General features: G+C 44.0%; 1 protein-coding gene across 3 annotated transcripts in view; it reads right to left on the bottom strand.

Annotated features, from left to right (window-relative positions):
• Positions 1 to 20,540, bottom strand: part of smg1 (SMG1 nonsense mediated mRNA decay associated PI3K related kinase) — a 35,543-nt gene extending 15,003 nt beyond the window's left edge. The window contains exons 1-38 of one of the 3 annotated variants that reach the window (XM_046866193.1): positions 20,228 to 20,540; positions 17,677 to 17,831; positions 15,575 to 15,727; positions 14,865 to 15,001; positions 14,703 to 14,761; positions 13,946 to 14,159; positions 13,718 to 13,843; positions 13,556 to 13,628; positions 13,381 to 13,478; positions 12,252 to 12,425; positions 11,947 to 12,168; positions 11,696 to 11,797; positions 11,346 to 11,615; positions 10,717 to 10,847; positions 10,441 to 10,602; positions 10,185 to 10,303; positions 9,718 to 9,805; positions 9,259 to 9,360; positions 9,027 to 9,167; positions 8,674 to 8,873; positions 7,737 to 7,933; positions 7,473 to 7,634; positions 7,233 to 7,387; positions 6,981 to 7,126; positions 6,192 to 6,396; positions 5,995 to 6,104; positions 5,760 to 5,904; positions 5,499 to 5,658; positions 5,299 to 5,419; positions 4,964 to 5,209; positions 3,327 to 3,593; positions 3,017 to 3,161; positions 2,745 to 2,883; positions 1,953 to 2,174; positions 1,653 to 1,833; positions 867 to 1,028; positions 501 to 724; positions 187 to 341 (exon numbers count right to left, since the gene is read on the bottom strand). In XM_046866193.1, the coding sequence (XP_046722149.1) occupies positions 187 to 341; positions 501 to 724; positions 867 to 1,028; positions 1,653 to 1,833; positions 1,953 to 2,174; positions 2,745 to 2,883; positions 3,017 to 3,161; positions 3,327 to 3,593; positions 4,964 to 5,209; positions 5,299 to 5,419; positions 5,499 to 5,658; positions 5,760 to 5,904; positions 5,995 to 6,104; positions 6,192 to 6,396; positions 6,981 to 7,126; positions 7,233 to 7,387; positions 7,473 to 7,634; positions 7,737 to 7,933; positions 8,674 to 8,873; positions 9,027 to 9,167; positions 9,259 to 9,360; positions 9,718 to 9,805; positions 10,185 to 10,303; positions 10,441 to 10,602; positions 10,717 to 10,847; positions 11,346 to 11,615; positions 11,696 to 11,797; positions 11,947 to 12,168; positions 12,252 to 12,425; positions 13,381 to 13,478; positions 13,556 to 13,628; positions 13,718 to 13,843; positions 13,946 to 14,159; positions 14,703 to 14,761; positions 14,865 to 15,001; positions 15,575 to 15,727; positions 17,677 to 17,831; positions 20,228 to 20,304 (5,945 nt within the window). In that variant the 5' untranslated portion in view covers positions 20,305 to 20,540. The remainder of the gene's footprint in view (positions 1 to 186; positions 342 to 500; positions 725 to 866; positions 1,029 to 1,652; positions 1,834 to 1,952; positions 2,175 to 2,744; positions 2,884 to 3,016; positions 3,162 to 3,326; positions 3,594 to 4,963; positions 5,210 to 5,298; positions 5,420 to 5,498; positions 5,659 to 5,759; positions 5,905 to 5,994; positions 6,105 to 6,191; positions 6,397 to 6,980; positions 7,127 to 7,232; positions 7,388 to 7,472; positions 7,635 to 7,736; positions 7,934 to 8,673; positions 8,874 to 9,026; positions 9,168 to 9,258; positions 9,361 to 9,717; positions 9,806 to 10,184; positions 10,304 to 10,440; positions 10,603 to 10,716; positions 10,848 to 11,345; positions 11,616 to 11,695; positions 11,798 to 11,946; positions 12,169 to 12,251; positions 12,426 to 13,380; positions 13,479 to 13,555; positions 13,629 to 13,717; positions 13,844 to 13,945; positions 14,160 to 14,702; positions 14,762 to 14,864; positions 15,002 to 15,574; positions 15,728 to 17,676; positions 17,832 to 20,227) is intronic. The other 2 variants (XM_046866192.1, XM_046866191.1) reach the window with 2 other exon arrangements.
• Positions 20,541 to 21,301: the final 761 nt, after the last annotated feature.

The following is a 21,301-nucleotide window of genomic DNA, read 5'->3' as shown; positions in this document are numbered from 1 at the left end:
ACATCACCAGTCAACGAGTCAGAGAAACATAAGCAGCACAGACCACCACCATGACCCAGAGGAACATCAGCAGCACAGAGCACCACCACCACCCCAGAGGAACATCAGCAGCACAGAGCACCACCACACACCAGAGGAACATTTTAGATCATTATGATATAAATCATCTCAGTTTGGAGCTCATACTTGCGCAGTGTGTTGTTGTTCTGGACTCTCTTGACTTCGTCCTCGAGCTGCTGGATCCTGCGCAGCACGTGCATGTGTTGCTGCTGCAGGACGCCCAACCACAACTCGTCCCACAGCACAGTCACCCTGCGCAGCTCCCCAACCAGCATCTGCACCTACACACACACACACACACACACACACACACACACACACACACACACACACACACACACACACACACACACACACACACACACACACAGTTTCTAAGGTTTCCTGGGACACACAGAAGTACTCGAGACAGGAGTGAAAGGGTGGGGTATTGCCTGTACCTGTTGGACCATGGTGGGGTTAGCTGCAGACAGTGTGTCCACGATTTTGCTGTAGCAGTCCTGCATCATGGCCTGGTCCTCAATAGAGCAAAGCCCCAGCTCGTCTCCTCGAGCGCTCTCCTGAGACCCAGGTGGACTCCCAGCCTCGCTCTCCCCCACACACAGAGCATCACCTGGCATGTTCCCCAGCAGGGTGGGCAGGGCTGAGGGCAGCTTCGTACCTGCTACACACCAACACAAGTATACATCAGATCTACACAATATTAAACATCTGCTGGTTTGTGGAATCATGGTGGGGAAAAAACAAAAATAGTAAAAGAATGTCAATTTATTAAAACTGTATAATTCAAACAAAAAAGTGTGTACCTGCGGTCTGAGCCTCTCCCCCGAGCGAGATGGAGCCGACGATCGCGGGGTACAGGATGAGGTGAGGAGAATCCTGGGCTACTCGACACAGCAAGCTGCAGATGCTCTGACGGATGTAGGCCTCTGGGTGGTTCAGTCTGGAGAACAACTGAGGGATGATTCCTTTAAAAAAAAAAAAAATCATCATCAAAATAAAATACACGTAAAACCAACACTGAAACACAGAAAATCTTACAAGTGTGTTTGAGAACAATTCTGTTGATCAGCACTTCATCACAGCGCTGTAGGGCTGCACACCCACAAGAACCCGCCGATACGCATCATGATACAGGGGTTAGCGATATGATACATTGCAAGGTGATCTATTGGGCTATTTCACAATTTAGAAATAGGATATAATTAAAAAGCATGGCTAACCCAACCCCTTAAACTTACGCCTACCAGGAAACATAAACCAGTCTTAAGGGTCAATTCATTCTCTAAAAACAGCAGTAGTGCAGGTCACAGGTTTATTCCTAATTAATGTGCATTTCCAGACACATTGCAGCTTCTATAGAAACATTGTCTACATGGTTAAAGAATGAACTGTGGATTGTTAATTGATTTAGTTTATTAGTGTTGTGTCTAGAGACACTTCATCATACAGTAATAGAGCGGCCTCTAAAGGCAAATCACTGCTACTACATGCTGTTGTGTCTTTTCCTATAAATTTTGGCTGTAACTTATTTATTTGGAGTGTTACTTTTTGTTTCAGTTTGAATGCAAGTCCATGTTCAAGTTTCTCACCTCTCCATGGTGCAGTGGGCGTGGCCGCCAGGCCGAGCTCCAGCCCCTCCCTCAGCTCTCCGGCGTGCTTCACTAACAGGCGCAGCAGACGCAGCGTCGCCATCACGATCACGTCGTCGCTGCTCTGCTTGCTGCTCTGAGGGTTCAGCAAAAGCTTGGGGTCGTCCTCGTCGACAGGGACCTGCAGAAGGGGGGCGGAGTCTGAGAGACAACTCCATAGGGTGCGACTTTGCTCTTTTTCTCAATAAAAACTTAATAATTTTTTTTTTTTTTAAAGGACGGGGACGACGAATTAGTCACCTGTCCGGCGTTCAGCTTGAGGAAGGTGAAATAAGCCCTGCAGGAGACACGGTAGAGGGTGAAAATGCGATCCACCACCCGCCTCCACACTCTGATCAGCCCCTCAGTCACACTGTCCTCCACCTCGGCCAGCCATGGGCACAAGCTCAACAGCTGCCTCCAGATAACATCCACCATGTCGTCCTCATCGTCCTCTTCGTTCTGCAGAGCCATGTCCTCATCCTAGAGACGAACAAGATTCTCATTGCAATCAAGAGCCAATCAGGTTCTAATATGCAAATGTCTCGCACAAATGCGTTTTGTATATTCATATCATCTCATGTGTGCGTTTATATCGCAATTTTAACCACAGCTTAATCAATAAACTTAAAACAAACAAAAATAAGAAACCAATCAGTATGCACTTTGCAAATATCACAAAAATAAAGCAGCTGTAATTTATTCTTCAACAAACTGTAAAAAAAAAAAAAACTGCTTTTAAAGGCTTCGAGTCCATAAACACTTTTCTTAATTGTACTAATGAAAATAAATAATGAATATGATGGGGCGCAAAAAAAAATAAAAAAAATGTAAAAATGAAAATGTAAATATAAAAACTAATAAACTTATGTTAAGCTGCTTGAAACCATTTTCCTCCAGACACAAATAAATGCATTTTGTTGATAACGAGGCTGATTTCTGGCACAAAAATAATTTAAATACATTAATAAACAAAATTAATTAAGAAAAAGCACAGAAACGTCGACTTTTTTTAGTTTCAGTCAAATCCCACAGCATCACATTCTGTGTTACCTGGATACCAGCAGGCCGACACATGGCCTGGCCCAGGATGCTGAAGATGGTCTCCTTGTCCTCGTCACTGGTGCCTGATGGTAGAAACTCCTCGATCTCCTTCTTCTCTCCTGCCAGCAAAGGAACACCTTCTCCTTGACTGGAGAAACAAGCAAGGCATGATGTTACACCAAAGACCAGGAGAGGTTGGTTGATTACAGACAGACAGACAGACAGACAGACAGACAGACACACACACACACACACACACACACACACACACACACACACACCTTGCATTGTCGACGACTTTCCTGCCCCATCTGTAAGCCCAGCTGCCTAACGCCGCCCAGGATTTGGCCACTTCAGGCGCCTGGCTAGCAGAGAGCTGGTACAGCTGGCCAAGGACAAAGTCCGCTTCTCCAACTCCTACGCTTACTGAGGAGAGAACAAACACCACGACAGCAGGTCAAAAATCATAGAGGAGGTTCTCACCACCTTTCACCCGGAGAAATCCCTAATAATGCACATATTCTGCTAAAAGAATTGCAGAAAACCACAAACAGATGATGAAACTATACTGGAGATGAAAGCAGCAGGTACCTGTGGTCTCCGTGGTGATGTGCAGAATACCCTGCTCCTCCACGGGTAGCTCCAGCAGGGCGGCGATGTTCTTGCCGAGAGCTGAAGGTGGTCCACTGCTGTTCCTCTTCACCACCTGTTTGAGCTGAGGCGTCAGGTCCTTCCAGTCAGCCAGCAGCCACTTACACAGCGTGAGGATGGAGCGGCAGGCGGCGCGCTCGCACTTCCCCGAGCGGCAGTACGACAACGCGCAGGAGCTCAACATCTCCATAGCGGCTACAGACTGACCTGGGGAGCAGAAGGTGGACGCTGGAAGTGTGTGCAGGGAAAAAAACACTAGAAATACTTTACAGACAATTAGCATATGGTTCCAGCGTAGGGGTGTATGATGTATTGTCTACGATAATACCGCAATTGTTTTAACGATGTGCAAATTTACATTAAAGTGAAGGAGAGAAAAAAAAAAGTGCACGTGTGCGTCACGCGATGAAGTCTAGTAGATTAGACTCATGCGAAAGTAGTTTTTTACTGTACGATTCAGTCTAAAAAGCATTTGGAATGATCATAAAATTCAAGATACGGGGCCAGATGTGCACGTTTATATCATTTTATATCATATGAAAGGTGCTGCTATTTTCTCCAAAAATCAGCACAACTCTAATCTAATCTAATGTGAATTAGATTTTATACCGCAGCTCAGAGCTTTCGGGTCTCAGCGATAGTGAGTAAAGTGAGCAATTGTGATCAAATCAATCAAACGGGTGATTCGTTCAATTGCAACGACTGGTTTAATTTTTACACTTAAAGTATTTTCTCCTTTTTTTTATTCTCAAATATCGGAACATTTTATGTTTAAAATATAACATTTATGCATTTGCATGGTTTCTGCAGGTTTGACCAAGTTAGATTTAAGACTTGACCTTTTTAAGAACATTAAGAATTTAATCAAAAACGCACAATTAGCAACTCTCCTTTACCGAGCCATAAATCCAACTATCACTAAACCTGCACAATCCATTTTTATGTCTCTGGTACAATTAGAGATTCACACAATAGCTGAAAGCTGACTGCATGTTTATCTTGTTTGTAGTAGCAATACAGCTAATTATATTCAGACTAGCAAAAGAAAGAACACCACAAAGGGGGAAAAACATTCTACACATTCTAAAGTGCTTTGGGAGCAATTCTAAGAGCATTGAAGGTAGAGTTACATGGACAAAAAAAAATAAATCAAGACCCGTTTACAATTAACTGACCTTGAACAGCTGCATTAAACTGTGTATACACACACACACACACACACACACACACACACACACACACACTAAATGCCACTTCAGATGCAGCTCCTGTTTCCTCTAATTTGCAAAAATACATTTTGTTGATACTAATTACATTTTTGTTTGGAAACAGGCAAAATGTCTTATTGTAATTGACTGATTAAATGTAAGGATTAAATTTAAAAAAGATGCACAATAGAAATCAATAGAAAATCAAAAATAATCAGGTCACTGCTGTGGACTGACCACACAATATTAAGAATATCATTTTAGGAGGCAGCTGTCCATGGTCCTTAAATAACCTGCACAAGAACACTGAAAAATCACTTTCCCTTCAGTGTTTTATTGAGACGCCTCGTTACACAAAGCAGAACTGACCTGCAGTGAAGAGCACTTTAGCCCTCTCGATCTTCAGCTCGGGGCCCCATTTCTCAGCCACAGCGCCCTCTAGGGACAGTTGCCTGAAGCTCAGCGTCAGGTCCGATATCTCCGGGTCGTCAGTGGAGGTTTTGCTGCACTGAGCGAGGAGACGTGTGGCGAGAGCGATGTTCCCCTGCTTACGAGCGAACTTCACCGTGGTCAGACACAGCTCCACCAGGTGAGAGTCCACAGGACCAGAAGAACCTACAACAGTAAACACTGATAACGTTATCAACCAGTGTTGGCACAAGACATAAAACAAAAACAAAACAGAAGCGAGACCAGGTTTGGACCTCTGAGCTTGGTGAAGAGATGCCTCTGAAACATGCTGTATCTGACTGCGTGGAGCCAAGGCTGGACGTCCTGCTGCTTACATGTGCTCAGGGCGTCGCTGTACAGCGGGATCAGACATTCCTAAAACACGGAAACACGGAGTCATGAGCATCAAATCTTCAGTAAGATTAGCAAAACGCTGCAGGTGCAACCACCTGACCTCGGAGGGGTGCTGACTGCACAACGAGGTCTCCAAGGAGCTGGCGCAGTGGAGCTGCAGGGTCCCGAGGGTAGGCAGAGTGTCGCACAGGGTGAGCGTGGAGAGACGCAGAGGTCCCAGAGCAACCCGAGCCGTCTGCTTTAGATACTTCACCAGAGTGCTGAGGGAAAAGTTCATAGAAACCAAGATAAGAGATTTAGGTTCCTCAAGGTTCTTTAAAAGGTTCATCCATTATTACATATTCAGACAAGAGGAATTTACTCTGATGAAGGAAGAACTTTCTGGTCCTGCTCGTGATTGGAGGATAAGAAGGCTCCGACGGCGCTCCGCAGCAGCTGAACCTCGATGGCCTTCTGCAGCTCTGATGGATCGGGACTGAGTACAGCAGGAAGGAGCCGCTTCAGGTCTGTAAATGGTGGAGCAAGTCAGATATCTGATGTGCATCATTATGCAGTGCTACCTGATCTGTGTTCCTAGTGAAAATATTGATCAGTACCTAGTTTGTCCTTGGTGTTGGAGTTGAGGAGGCCATAATCATCTCCTGGAAGCAGCTCCAACTGTGCACGGCACTCTGTGAAATCGCCGTCCTCGAACCTGCTCAGCGCTCTGACACACACACACACACACACAGATGATCAGAATCCACAGGACACCTTCTACAATCCTTTTACAAGACACTGAACATTTGCTCACTTGATGTAGTTGAAGTCGGTCTTGAGCGTGACGGTGGCTGAGCTGTTGCTGTTCTTTTTCAGCGCCATCATGCTGGACTGCCACTCCTGCACCGACGCCCAGTCACTCAGAGCCACGTAACACTCGCACGCCTTGTTGGCCAGGAAGTTCAGAACCTCAGGGGAACACTCGCTGGATTTCAACAGCACCGTCTTCTTAATATCTCCTACAGAGAGATTGTTTCTTATTATAGACTAACAGAATGAATACAAGGGTGCCAATATTTATATACAAAACACACGCTGAAATGCTGGGGAGCATTTCTAAGAGCATTAGAGGTGATGTTACGTGGACATCGGAAAATTAAGACGCTTTAAAATCCAGTCCTAGAACAGCAAAGTTAGTGTTTTAAATCCTACATTTTTTTTTAGACCCTGCAGAAAATGTTTAATTAGAAATTTCTAATTCCCATTTTAAGAATCTTTATATCACGCCTTTAAACATTTCATCTCAAAGCGCTTTCCAGACATAGAAGAAAAATATATATAATTAATAATACGAATAAGAATACATCACAAAAGGTTCAGCCTGTCTAATCTCAACGGGGAGAAAATAGCAAGTTTCAAATTTATTTTCAAATAATTCATATCAATAAATCATTAATATTTCACATGAATGTAATATTTCCAAAATACCCCAGATTAAATTTCCTGCCCCTTTGTAACCCTAGACTGAGCCGAGCGCCAGGCTCTTGAGTACGAATACTTCATTTAAATAATGAAATGATCATGTGGAGGACGTTCCCCTCACCACTTCCTGTATGTTTGGGACTGGAGGCGTTTCCTGTGGGAGAGTTGGTGAGGTTTAGTAAGGATCTGTCGAAGCCCTTGATGGAGCAGTCGACCCCGGTGACGGCACACAGCTGCTCCTGGTACTCCAGAGCCGCTTTCTCGAACCTTTTAAGTTAATAGTACAGGGAACATTTATTACTGCATGTGTGACAAAAAAAGGGGTGGAGTCATATCAAAACGGGGAGGCAACAAAAAACACAGCATTACTCACTTTCCCTCGGCCTGCAGAGCTACAGACCCGACCCACGCCACGCTCTTCCCCATGTGGGTCAAACTCCACGCCGCCAATCCCTGGATGGCTTCAGGACAACGCAGCTCACACAGAGCCTCCACCAGCATGGTGATGGGAACCTCCATCTCAGGGCCCTGGAGAAACAATCGAGACCATGACACACAAAAAAATGCTATCAAAAGCAAATAAACAAGTAGAAGTAGTAGAAATTAATCGAACCTGCGCACTGGTGTTCTTGATCTCGGTGAGAAGGTCAAACCCGTGGCGGATGGTGACGGCCGGCTGGCCAGACATAAGCCCTACCCTCATCAGAGCCAGACGGATCCTCGTCAGCCAATCCTGACACGTCTGACGGTTGGTGTAGAAAAAGGTCCTGATGCCCTGGAGAACAGGAAAAGGTTTTAAAATTCAGACAAAAAATAAATAAAAAAAATTTATATATATATAAAAACACAAGCCATCCAGGACACCAGGAGGCGTTACCTTGGGAGGGGCGGTGAGAGCATTGGCGCAGCCTTCATAAGCGTTGTACATGAGCTTCTCGAGGTTCTCGAGGAACTGCAGGAGAAGAGCGAGGCGGAGCTGGTTGGTGTGATGACCCTCATCACTTTCTCCTCCACTCCACTGACTGAGCTCCTGTTCACTGTTCAGACTGTGAGCTGCAAGACTGCGGATCATTCCTACAGTGCACACACACACACACACACACACACACACACACACACACACACACACACACACACACACACACACACGAGACTGGTTTTGTAACACGACACAGATGGCAGCACGAGGCTGCACACACAGTCACAGGGAGCACCGACCCTCATAAGCCAGTGTGCCGAAAGACATGGTCCTGTGTACATCAGGAGCTGTGCGACTGGTGCTGTTCAGACCACATGTATGACCAAGTCTTTGATTTCAAGTTAGAACAAAAAGCAAGCGTGAAATTCTGAATGAAACTGGGCAAATCTGCCAGAGACGTCTGACACGATTCAGCAGGATTACAGCGATGCTGCAACGATGTGTTTGAGGTGCTTCGAGTGCCACATGCGAGAGAGATCTGTCCCTCAAATTATACAGACAAACGATTGTACTATTGACAAACCAGTGAACACACAAAATAAACATAGATACACAGTTTCCTCAGTAATCTCGAGTGTTGTGTCTCAGCAGCACGTTTTTCCATTCGTAATCAGGTTTGAATAGTATTCCGACTTCTGAGTCTCTCAGAGAGATCAATTTATTATTTAACCTAAAATTAAAAAAGTTGCTTATGCAGGTAGTTAATTTTTAACACAAAACATAAAATGCCCATTTAAAGTGTTATTTGTTTGTTTTGAGGATCTACCTCATGTTTTTGCAATTTCTGCACTGCTCCACTCAATAAACGTGTGTGTGTGTGTGTGTGTGTGCTGACCTTCAATGGTTTGGAACGTGTCCTGAGCTCGTCCCAGAGGAGTGCGCAGTTTGGAGAGGACTGTGAATTGGGCAGCTTCCCACACTGCCCACTGCCACAGTACCGCCTCAACCTTCACCAGGGAGCGCGGCACCACGGCACAATCGCGCTTCTCAGACCGCTGACAGCTGTGGTACAACCTCTCTAACCAGGGCTCCTTTCTGTCTCTCACACACACACACACACACACACACACACACACACACACACACACACACACACACACACACACACACACACACACACGGAGTAAGGACGTGCACTGAAACACAGGAGGAATCACCCACCCTGTAGTACACACACATGTAACTCACCCTCCACGGTGGACTGTTCCATACAGGATGAAGCTGATGAGGTCAGAGAAGTCCTGCGGGTGGAAAGTGTTGCTCGGCGCTTTGCTCATGTGCCGCCGGATGGCGAGAGAAATCTCATGAATCTCTGAGGAGCTGCGGTTACTGTCGGGTGCAAAACACATGCATGCATACGTTAGATCTAAGATGACTCCCAGACTCTCAATGTCTTAAGGTTCTGAAAACCTCGACTGACCTTAGGGCCACATGCAGTGGGATGGATCTCAGGAGCTTCCCGAAAGCCTGTCTGACTCTTACAGTGGAGTGGACCAGCTGCACCCGGCATACGTCCACACATCTGCACGCACACACGCAACCTTAGAGCACACGCTCAGCTTACACTCACAGCCAAAAGTATCGGGACACCTGACTTTTCGACCCACTTGTGGTTCTTCACCAAACCATTACCACAAACTTGAGGGCACGCAATTGTGTAGGACGTCTTTAGACGCGGGAGCATAAAATTCACCCTTCATTTAAACTAGGAGACAAATCTGTTCAAGCAGGACAATATCTCCTGCTATAGAGCTCCAGCACTATTGGGAACAATGTTAAAAAAAAAAAAAAAAAGAAAAACATGCCAATCTCATGGTCAGGTGCCCACAAACTTTTGACCGTACAGTGTACTTATTTCTGTACAAATACATGCTCTGACCTCTGTAGGAGCTCCACGGGGAGGGACGAGGACAGGACCTGTAGGCTGTTGCACGTCTGGAGAGACAGAGTGGGGTCTTCATTCAACGCTGCAGAAAAAAAACAAAGGATTTGTTTCAGAGCAAAAACAAACTGATGTATAATTCATACACTTAATACACAACTATTACAACTGGTTAAATATACAAGATATGATTAAAAGAAGTAGCAGGTATATATATAAAATGCATTAATTTTATTGAAAGTAGCTGAACATATGTTTGTATTTATGGCATGTGGAAGAAGCCTGATCCAGAAAGACTTATGCATTATAGAGGTTCATACATGAGGATCATAACAGAAGATCTTTCCCATCAGTGCCCTTAAACTACTGCCCTTTCAGTAGGGCGCAGAGCGGACACGAGGATCACCGACAGCATCACTGTGCCACTACATCAAAGTTTCTGCACGTAAACTGAAAATGCTCACCGTTTGTCAGAAGTCCTTTACAGAATCGCTGAAAAGAGGGCAAGGAGAAAAGCGGGGAGTAGGTTTCAGATTTCTTCATCATCAGACTCACTTCCAGTGACCAGGTGAGGAGCAGCTTCCTGAAAACCACCAACACACAAAAGTCTTTTAGAGTCGAGCAAAAAAGAAACCTTACACTAGGAATGGGTACAGAGACCTACAGAGGAGAAAGAGAGAGAGAGGGAGAGATAAACAGAGAGATACAGGCGTGTGATACCTGGCCTCAGAGTTTAGGCGCTCCTTACACAACAGCGCCCCCAACAGACTAAGGAGGGTGCTGAAATGCTTCTTGGTTGCCGTGGTAACTGTGCTGATGACTGCACCATCGAAGAGCGAGGGACTCGAGGAGCTGAGGCTGCTGGAGATGAAATGCTCGTGTCTGTCTCAGAGAAAGAAAGAAAAATAAACACTTGGACGGCATAATTATTAAAAATAAATTTAACAGACCCATATTGGAGGAAGTGTGTGTGTGTGTGTGTGTGTGTGTGTGTACCTGGTGCAGTGTGAGTAGAGCGTGTAGAGCACAGAGTACTGGACAGCAGGGTAGTGCACGGCCAGCTCATTGTGAACCAACATCAAGTTCTGGCTGAGGAGCGCAAACACAGTGGGAGACAGTGCCCACATCTGTAACAGCAAACACACACACACACCATCATGGACCGTCGCTGTAAATGAGCTGTTACTATAGAAACAGTGTCACACCTTCTGACCAATGAGAAGTCGGTTTTGCCGATTGAACGGCACCAATAGTCAATTGCTGAAATTATCAGTAAAAATCCCTACAGATAGTTTTTCCAGGGAAAAGTCTAATGCTCTGAGAGCGGCCTCTAGAGGCGAATCAATAACATCACACGCCGTTTGTTTTAACACACGATACTAAATATAGCGCTCTCTGCGCAGCATTTATTATTTACAATTTCTATATTTATTATAATTAAAACATTCATATTCATTTTAACACTTACATTATTCTGTACTTTTTTTTTTTTTTTAATAAGTTCAGTACTACTTTACATGGATTGTTTATTTATCCAGTATCCATTTAATCGATTAGTTATCAGCAAGTGTGATGCAACCAAGTTCTCGCAACCAATCTCTAGTCTAAGACTGACGGAGACGCACCCCGATCAGGGAGTTCTTTGTGTTGCCGATGGTGGTGAGGGTGCTGAGGTTGAAGATGAGGATGAACTCTGCGCGGTCTGGGCGGAACTGCAGCTGGTTAAAGGCCGTGTGCTGGATGTTGGGACACGCCGCAGGAAGACCCAGCGGTGCCAGCAGGCTGTTGACAGCACAGCCCATCTCCCCCAGCACCAGCTTATACGCCGCCTCCAGGATAGGAATGTTCTTGAGGCTCAGCACCGCCTGGTACACGCTATGCGCCGCCACCATGACCTGCCACACAAACAAAATCAACGCTAGGAAAAAAAATCTGAAGTGAAAATTAACATCTGCGTCATGAACTGTAGCCGTACCTCTCTCTCTCTGTGGAAACGCAGCTCCAGGAGCTGGGAGGTGGGAGCCAGGAGCTTTTCTACAAACGTAGCAGGCAGCTTGGTGTTGATCTGCTCAACAATCTGCATATTAAAATAAATAAATAAATAAATAGAAACATCTACAGCTGCTATTATGTATTAAGCATTACCAGGATGTGCTGATGAAATCTCATACATCAAACACAACATATGAACTGCAGTTAGATAAGAATTTTTTTGGTGACAGTCACCAGTGTGAGGAGGTTCAGGACGCCCACGCTGTACTCTGCACTACATGAGCAGCAGCTCTCCAGCTGGTCCAGACCATAAGAAATGACCGCTCCTGTCAGCTGGCTGCTCGAGTCCATGCTGGTCAGCAGCACACACACACACTCGTTCCCCGCAGTCAGAACAGCCTCGGAGAAGAAAACCTGCTTAGCCGCGGTGATGCACCCCAACACGCGGTTCAACACCTGAGACACAGAGAAAACATTAACCCCGCACGTGCTTTCCTTTCAATCGTCGTCGTGGTTACCTTTGAAGTGTCTCAACTTACGTCGGTGACGTACGCCTCTGTGATTGGCGGACCACGTATGGGGTTGAATCGCTCCCCGATGCTGCGCACCACCGTGCTGAAGACGCGCAGCAGAGCCGCCAATTTGGGCAGAGACACGGCTGGCGGGGGGACGTCTTCGTCTACGGCCTCACCCGACACCACGTGGCTCAGATCCTGACAAGAGAGTCAGAACAGTAAGCAGGAGCTGAGCCCAACATCAATAATCAACGTAAAAGAGTCCTTCATCAGTCTTATTCGAGCTACCTCAGGATGAATGATTGAATCTCAGATAACCGATTATCTGAGCAAACATACGTAACACTCCATGTAAAATTGTACAGAACTTGCACAAAAAAAAAAAAAAAAATGTAATTTCAAAGCTCTGGCCTTTTAAAATTGCCATTTTAAGCATAACTTTGAATTTATGTGAAATAAAGCTTTAAGGTAAAATTCCATTCGTAACCAACTGAAAAATGCTACAGAATTATTGTTTCTTGTTTGTTAATTTAAAAACATTTCTAAATTAAGTTCATTTTATCTGTTAACTTTAATGTGCTAAAAACAACCATGAATGAAGTGCAGCCCGTGGTCTCGTGTTAAAACAGACAGCACGTGGTGTCAGTGATTGACCTCTAGAGGTCGCTCTTGTGCTGTATAATCTCTGTTGCTCCTGCGCTGATGTAACCCGGAAAAACTATCAATATGGATAGAAAATACATATTGATAGTTTTTGAAATAACGTTCAGTACTATTTTACATCTTGTTTGTCCGGTATATGTTTTAAAAACATTTGATTAATCTGTTATCGGCAAGTTGGATCCCTAACCCTAGTGCTCAGTTAAAGAAATTGTCAAATCTGCCAGCTTCTACTAGAGACACACGTGATCTCTTAAGAGCTTGATTTTCTTCTGTAAACACTTTAAGGCAAAGTCAGAAACAACAGGATCTGATGAAGGTTTTACATCTGCATTTGCTGGAACTAAAGTTGTTGTGTTTAAATGATGTTTGGATTCATCGAGAGAATGGCAGGTCTGTGTCAAGCATGCACAGAGAATGTGGACCTTTGCACAGCACTTTACGGTGCAAATAACATCTTCCAAACAAAACAACGCTGTTTAAAAGTGTGTACCTCTGCATATGCTTCCATGTCCTCCAGAAACTGGCCCAAAAGTGTGGTAGAAAAGGTCAAATCAGCCACCCAGAACTGCTCCAGACTCTGTAACCAACCTGCACACACCAAAGGGTTTTTCAGAACATGAGTCTGAATAAACAAACACACACACACTCTCTCTCTCTCTCCTTACCAGACACCTGAACGGTGAGGGATTGTTTCTGTGTGTGGTCAATGTGCCACCCCACCAGGATGTCCACAGTGTCCTGAGGAGAACACAAAGCCAACAATTAGTCTTGTCGTCTCCAAGCTGTGAGACGGAGCAGTGTGAGGGAACGATGCTGCTGCTGCTTACTCTGAAGTTGGTGCTGAAGATGTGCGGGTAGCAGCGAGCCAACAGCAGGATGCACTTCACGCTCTGACACAGCAGCTCTGGAGTGTCCAGGTTCTCCAGGATGGACTGGAGGCTTCCCATCACCAACTACACACAAAGAAAAAACATCCAGGAATCTGAACACTGAAACTGTGTCCGAATACTTTTGGCTAAGGGTTTATGCAGCAGCTGGAAGTCTGATAACTGCACCTGCATGACGGGCGAGAAGGCTTTCTTCTCCCCTGCCGTCTCCAGAGCCTTGTACACGGCCACCAGGTAGAGCAGCTTCACCTCGTCCTTACTGCTGCTGCTGAACTTCACAAACATCCACTTGAAGATCTTCTCGGTCTCATAGCTGAGGGCAGCGCAGAGCAAACCCAGGCAGCACGCCGCTTCCTGACGAAGCTCGTGGAGGAGTTTACTGCTGCAAGCACAGGAATTAGAAAAGTAAACAAATTAATAAAACATCAATTCCCTCAGATAAGAGTTTAATTATATGATAAAATATTGATAAAACTCAACCAAACGCCTTTAAACTTGGAGCATTAACAAATTTTATATCTATCTATCTATATAGTGCTTCAATTTTTTATTTTATAAAATAAGCAATTATTAATTGTTAACAGTCTGTACATGCATTCTCAATTTTTCCATGTTCCTTTTTTATTATTTATTTCACAGATATTAAATCAAGTATAAATAAATACATTTTGGTGGTTTTTTGGCTATAAAACATTGTTTCAGCAGCGCAGGCCCAGGAAAAAAAAAAGGATCCACAAATAACACATGCTTAAAATTGTGTCTATTCACAGAAAATCCCCAAATAAAACCACCTGTGTGTCATAACGTAGCACTTAATCAGCAGAAAAATTACAGAAAAACTCTTCTCTATGCTCATGTGCTCTCAGATTAAACACCTGCTCAATATTCCACTCAAATAGGAATTTATTTAAACATTGAATCTTACCTTTCATTTAAAATATCATTCAGGGTGCTCAAAATGGTATCCAACTGTTTAACCAGGACCTGCAACAGATAATGACCAGATATAATCAAACACGCTCCAATCCATGCTAAAATAATTCATCACGCTCGCAGGGACGGGTTCGTACCGAGCGCCAAAACTTACCACCTTGTTTTCCGAGTGCACAATAAGTTCCCTCATTTGTTTCAAGGTAGTTAACCTGCGTTCCCGATCGTCCTCCCGAGACACCCTGCGCAGGAGATTAGAGAGCCGAGACTCATCAGAATGAGCCTGCGGTCGATCTGAGAGAGAGGGGGTGTGAGAGAGAGATAGAGAGAGAGCACGCAGGGGAGAGAAGGAAGAGAGATGGAGAAGGGAGAGAGAGAGAGAGAGAGCACGCAGGGGAGAGAAGGGAGAGAGAGAGAGAGAGAGAGAGAGAGAGAGAGAGAGAGAGAGAGAGAGAGAGGAGAGAGAGAGAAGGGAGAGAGAGAAGGGAGAGAGAGAGCACGAGGGGAGAGAAGGGGAGAAGAGAGAGAGAGAGAGAGAGAGATTAGAAAGGTAGATTAAAAATGCTAGTAGTCTGGTACTCAATTCAGTGTTAAATACATTAACTCTGCTCCCCAAATTAATTCATTGATTTAAGGTCTAAACAGTTTATTTTTTATTTTCCTTGAAACTGGGAAGTTGAAAGACTTCCATCATCACCCATATTGTTGAGCGAGTGCACGCACACACCCACACACTTCATATAATACTATTTTAATTGGGTGTGTATAAACTGGGGGAGAACCACAGTTCTGTACACTCTACAACTTACAGCGCACTGTGTGTGTGTGTGTGTGTGTGTGTGTGTGTGTGTGTGTGTTCACACCCACCCTGTGATTTCCTCATGTCCTTTGCAGCTAAAGCACGGTGTCCATGCTGAAAACTGGGTAAATCCGTGGTCACATCATTGATCCTCAACTCTTGCCCCAGCGACTTCCAACCAAATGTATTTTCACCGTGGCCTCCATCAGCGTCAAACACACCTGTGTTTATTTAAAAAAAGAAATAAAAGCTGGTTAAAACCTACACACACACACACACACACACACACACACACACACACACACACACACACGCCCACACGATGAGTCAGTTCGGTGCTTTCCAAACTCCACGGTGATTTTTGTTCCATTTTCTGATCAGGATCCGTTCCGACAGGTTTCATCTTTACACTGCGAGAAGAGGAAAAAAACTACCACACGCCGAGCACTACAGAACCTCAGCCAGGGCCCAGACACCTACAAGCTCTATTTGGTTGTGATTAGTTTCTCAGCAGGAGGAGGGAGCAACAGTAGACGTTCTGTTTTTTCTGAATGTGATTAGATAATTATGAAAACGTCTGAAAGGTATAGAGTGAAAGCTCATACAGGTGTGTCACACTTCATCCATGATCTACCCTAGATATCAGGTCTTTACTCCACCTACAGGAGATCCCTCACTCATTTCCTCTCCACCTGAAATTATTCCATCATGTTCAGAGTGTGTGTGTGTGTGTGTAGAAGGTTTTTCAGCACACACCCCCAGCTGTACGCTCGAGCTCATCTTCTCAGGAAGTGGTTAATATCTGATACACATTACAAGTCTAAACACGGTGAGACGTGGCAGTCGGCCATCTTTATTTCCCTCCACGTTAGGAGACTACCTGCATGTCTTCTCTCACCACATCCATAAACCTTCTATCTGGTGTCTCCATCCTCAGCATTCTCCTACTGATATACCCCATGTCCCTCCTCTGCACATGTCCAAACCATCTCAATCTCACCTCCCTCACCTTGTCTCCAAAACGTCCTACATGCGCTGTCCCTCTAATAAACTCATTTCTAATCCTGTCCATCGTCGTCACTCCCAACAAACATCTCAACATCTTCAGCTCTGCTACCTCCAGCTCCACCTCCTGTCTTTTACTCAATGCCACTGTCTCTAATCCATACAACATCTCAGGTCTCACCACAGTCCTATAAACTTTCCCTTTCACTCTCACAGATACTCTTCTATCACAAATCACTCCTGCTATCACTCTTCTCCACCCACTCCACCCTGCCTGCACTCTTTTCTTCACTTCTCTAACACACTCTCTCAGATACTCTTCTATCACAAATCACTCCTGCTATCACTCTACTCCACCGTATAGAATAAGAAAAGAAAAAACAGAGTAAAAGAAAGATTTTAATAAAAAATTTAAAGACATGAAAATATAAGTAAAGAATATAGAAAAAAAATGAAATAAAGTATAACAAAAAGAAAAAAAGGATAGAATAAGAAAAAAAGGACAACAGATAAATAGAAAAACAATAAAGATTGGATAAGTAAAAAGAAAAAACATTCTATTTCTTGTTTTTTCTTTTTTACTATTCAATGTTTGTTTTTCTCTCTTATCTGTTGTCTTTTTATCATTTATTAATTCATTATTTTTACTGATTACTTTAGAATGCATTCTTAAACATTTATTTATTTTATAAACTAAAGTAATAAGTATACAAATTAAATTAATTAAAAATAAAAAGTCTTTCACAGGATTTAATGGTGGAATTAAACATTACACCCTTCAATAAAGAGAGAAATATTCAAATGATTTAATCATTAAATCAAAATCTTATCAATCGTAAATCAAATGTATGTTATATAAGTTCATGTTTATAAATATATTATAAAATATGTATGAATTATAACAACACTGGATTATTTAAGTAATTACATACGTCACCTGATTTATTTATTTTAAATATATTTTTCTTGAATGTATTTAATGGGTGATTTCACTTAGAACGACATTTTAATTATAATTTTTAATATTTTTAAATAATTAAGTATATTAAATAATTTTAATTTAAGAAAATAAGGGGAAAGAAGGAGAAATTATGTGTGACGATAGAGATGTGTACACACACACACACACACACACACACAAACACACACGTACACACACACACACCTCCTTCTTCCAGTGAGCTGTGAGTGGTGTAGGAGTCATGGTGCAGAGGTGGTGTTAGTGTTCCCGGCTGCTCGGAGGTCACGGGGTCGTATACAGCTGCTGAACTGTGCTCTCTGGAGATGCTGCTGCACTTCACACCTTCCTGGCTGTCGCTTCTGAAACACACACACACACACACACACACACACACTAAGGTTTAAACTCTCACACACACTTTTCCAGCCTCGTAACAGCTCACACAAATTCCTTGTCTAACACTTTACACCCGCTGCTGAATCCTGCATCCTGATTGGTCAGGAGCTGTTGATAAATGTTCTCTAACAGCAGCTGTGACATCAGGTGGCATCACTTCCATAGCAACAGCTCAGTCACGTGAGGCAGAACGTGAGGTCACGTCTGTGTAACGTTTCTGGAAGGAGTCTCCAGTGTCAGTGCAAAAGTTTAGAGATCAAACAAGTTAAGTGGAAAAAAGGAAAAACATTTACAAGGAGAAAAAAAAGAAAAAAATGCAGAAAGGAATAGACAGAATAATACAAACAAGAGAGAAGAAATGCACAGAATATAGACAGACAGATATGGAGAATAAAAGAATAACAAAGGAAAAAGAAAGAAAAGAAGAAAGCGACAGATGAAGAAAAAAAGAAAAAAACAGAAAATAAGAAAAAGAAAGAAATGCACAGATATTAGATCAGTGTAAACTTTTACACTCGCGTCTTGAAGTGAACCTGATTTCACCCCAAACTGCCCCTCTGTAGAACCCTGAGGGTCTGATTTCACCCCAAACTGCCCCTCTGTAGAACCCCGAGGGTCTGATTTCACCCCAAACTGCCCCTCTGTAGAACCCTGAGGGTCTGATTTCACCCCAAACTGCCCCTCTGTAGAACCCTGAGGGTCTGATTTCACCCCAAACTGCCCCTCTGTAGAACCCTGAGGGTCTGATTTCACCCCAAACTGCCCTCTGTAGAACCCTGAGGGTCTGATTTCACCCCAAACTGCCCTCTGTAGAACCCTGAGGGTCTGATTTCACCCCAAACTGCCCCTCTGTAGAACCCTGAGGGTCTGATTTTACCCCAAACTGCCCCTCTGTAGAACCCTGAGGGTCTGATTTTACCCCAAACTGCCCCTCTGTAGAACCCTGAGGGTCTGATTTCACCCCAAACTGCCCCTCTGTAGAACCCTGAGGGTCTGATTTTACCCCAAACTGCCCCTCTGTAGAACCCTGAGGGTCTGATTTAGCATGCTAACATTCCTAACATCAGTAATAAACACACCAGTCCTGTTCACATCCTGTACAGTTCATAATCTGATATTACAGTAAATCCCTCAGTCCTGATGCCGGGATTAGAGCTCAGGATCAGTTAATCCCGGGTTAAACCCGAGTTTTACTACACGGTCTAACGGAAGCATGACAGCTAGCATAGCCTAGCCTAGCAAACATACTGCACGCGCTACCTGAACACCGAGCCCACCTAATTTACTAACCTAATTTTTTATTTTATTCGTCTAACAAACAAAAGAAAACCCCTCATGAATTTTATTATCTATATAAATTATAATAAATGTACTATACCAGTTCAATCCTGAGAGAGAATTAGCATGCTAAACAGGCTAACATGCTAACCGTCAATACGCGGCGCCGTCTGACGCGCTAGCATTACCTTTAGCCAGGTGGCTAACATCAAAGTTTACATTAAACGTTTAACGATCAGCGCTTTATCAGATTTTATACATTTTATAAACCTACATTTTTATTAAAATAAACAGCGAGGTGGTTATGAGGGAGAAAGCGCGCGCGCTCCGACCATTAATTACATCTTAAACAAAAAATATATACTAACAAACTACACGGTTTTATTCACAAGCCGATCTAGTAACGACTCGGTTAAATTAAATATAAAACTTATACAGTAATACTTACTAAACTTTAGTAAGTTTTGTAACTTCATATTAAAATATTAATAACCGTCCATCATTAAAACATAGCCAGAGATCGCGGCTGCGTCCCAAACAACCACAAACGCGTAGTACACTAGATCGCGTGCAGGTTGTTTCCTAAGTAGTGCACTAGGGTAGCGGAGTGCGGCTCGGTTTGGGACACAGCCGCCCCCACGAATAAGGTTTGGGCACAGCGGCGGAAACCGTTTCTCTATTAATCACAATATAAATCAACACACACACACACACACACACACACACACACACGGGTTATAATGCTTAATTAACGCTACACTGGTGTAGTTTGGAAAACGATATCGTGACTGTATAGGGAGAACTAAATAGTTTAGCTGGAGTCGATGCTAGCTAATGAGCTAACCCTGCGTGTTGGGGGGGGGGGTGTATTGATAAGTTCACTGACTTCTATAGTTTTTATAATAAACTATTAAAACAACAATCCTCCGGTTAAAGCGAACGCGTTCTGCTGCGCCGTGTTACACCTATTAAGAGTCAGAGAGCGTGTCGAAGCGCTGGAGTTCCCTGAAATAAGCCATAAGGCCCAGCGTGAATCCCCGAGCTTTCGTAGAAAAACGCGCCGTGACGGAGAGACACCTACCTGGGCTGCCAGTCATTCCAGTTCCGGTGCAGTTTATGGGCGCTGCTAAGCCGAGACCCGAGGGTTTTGCGGCTCATTACCTTCGCCAGGACTGCATGACCCGCTGCGCCACGGGGAAAACGACCGCGCAGTCTGACCGAACTCTGAGCGCTCGAACCTGCACCGAGCCGTGAAGCTGCTGTTGCAGAATCGCGGACCGAACCAGCGCCGTGTTTGAAAAGTGCGAGCGGTGCGGCCTGACCCTCCCCTCTGCTTCTGCGGTCACGTGGGAGCGCGTCGGCGCGCCGCGCAACACTGACACCTAGTGGTCAGAGCGCGTCTGTGCATCTCCCCGCCTCCTGTGACTGCGTTTATGCCGAAATCCAAAAACTCCATTTTTAATAAATTATAAAAATATAAATCATTAAAAAAGCCTTTTATCTGCTTTACTGTCTGTGTTTAAATCACCTACACCTGCAATGTGCATTCAGACCCTTCACTTTTTCAATATTATTGTGTGACTGATTTTACAGTCTTTCAAATAATTTATTTTCTTATGAGCCTACACTCAGTCCCCCATTCTGACCAAGAACAACAGCATTCTAGAGATGTCTGTGTTTTTTTTTTTATGAATAAAACTGAAATATCACATTTCCATAATTATTCAGACGCTTTACCCAGTTCTGAGTTGAAGCACCTCTGGCAGCAGTTCCACATCTGTGGACATCCGCTTTCAGGTCTCTCCAGAGAAGTTCAATAGGAAGGTGAACTTTCGGCCCAGACTGATGTGGAACATGTATTTATTAAGCAGATCTCTGTACTTTCCTTCATTCAGCTTTCCCTCAACCCTACCCTGAACAGTCTTCCAGTGCATGCTGCAGAAAAACACCCCCACAGTGTGATGCTACCACCACCATGCTTCAGTTTTGGGGAGGTTTTGAGCAGGTGATTATGTCTGGGTTTCTCCAGACATAATGTTTAGAAATGAGGCCAAACAGGTTAATCAGACCAGAGAATCTTGCTTCACACAGTCTGAGAGTTCAGGTGCATTTTTGTTAAATCCAAACAGGCTTCCATAGGAATAGTGCTGGATGT

The sequence above is a fragment of the Silurus meridionalis genome, chromosome 14 (assembly GCF_014805685.1).
Source record: "Silurus meridionalis isolate SWU-2019-XX chromosome 14, ASM1480568v1, whole genome shotgun sequence".
NCBI classification, from domain to species: domain Eukaryota; kingdom Metazoa; phylum Chordata; class Actinopteri; order Siluriformes; family Siluridae; genus Silurus; species Silurus meridionalis.
The sequence above is the reverse complement of the archived record's forward strand: the minus strand, read 5'-3'. Positions and strand labels throughout refer to the sequence as shown.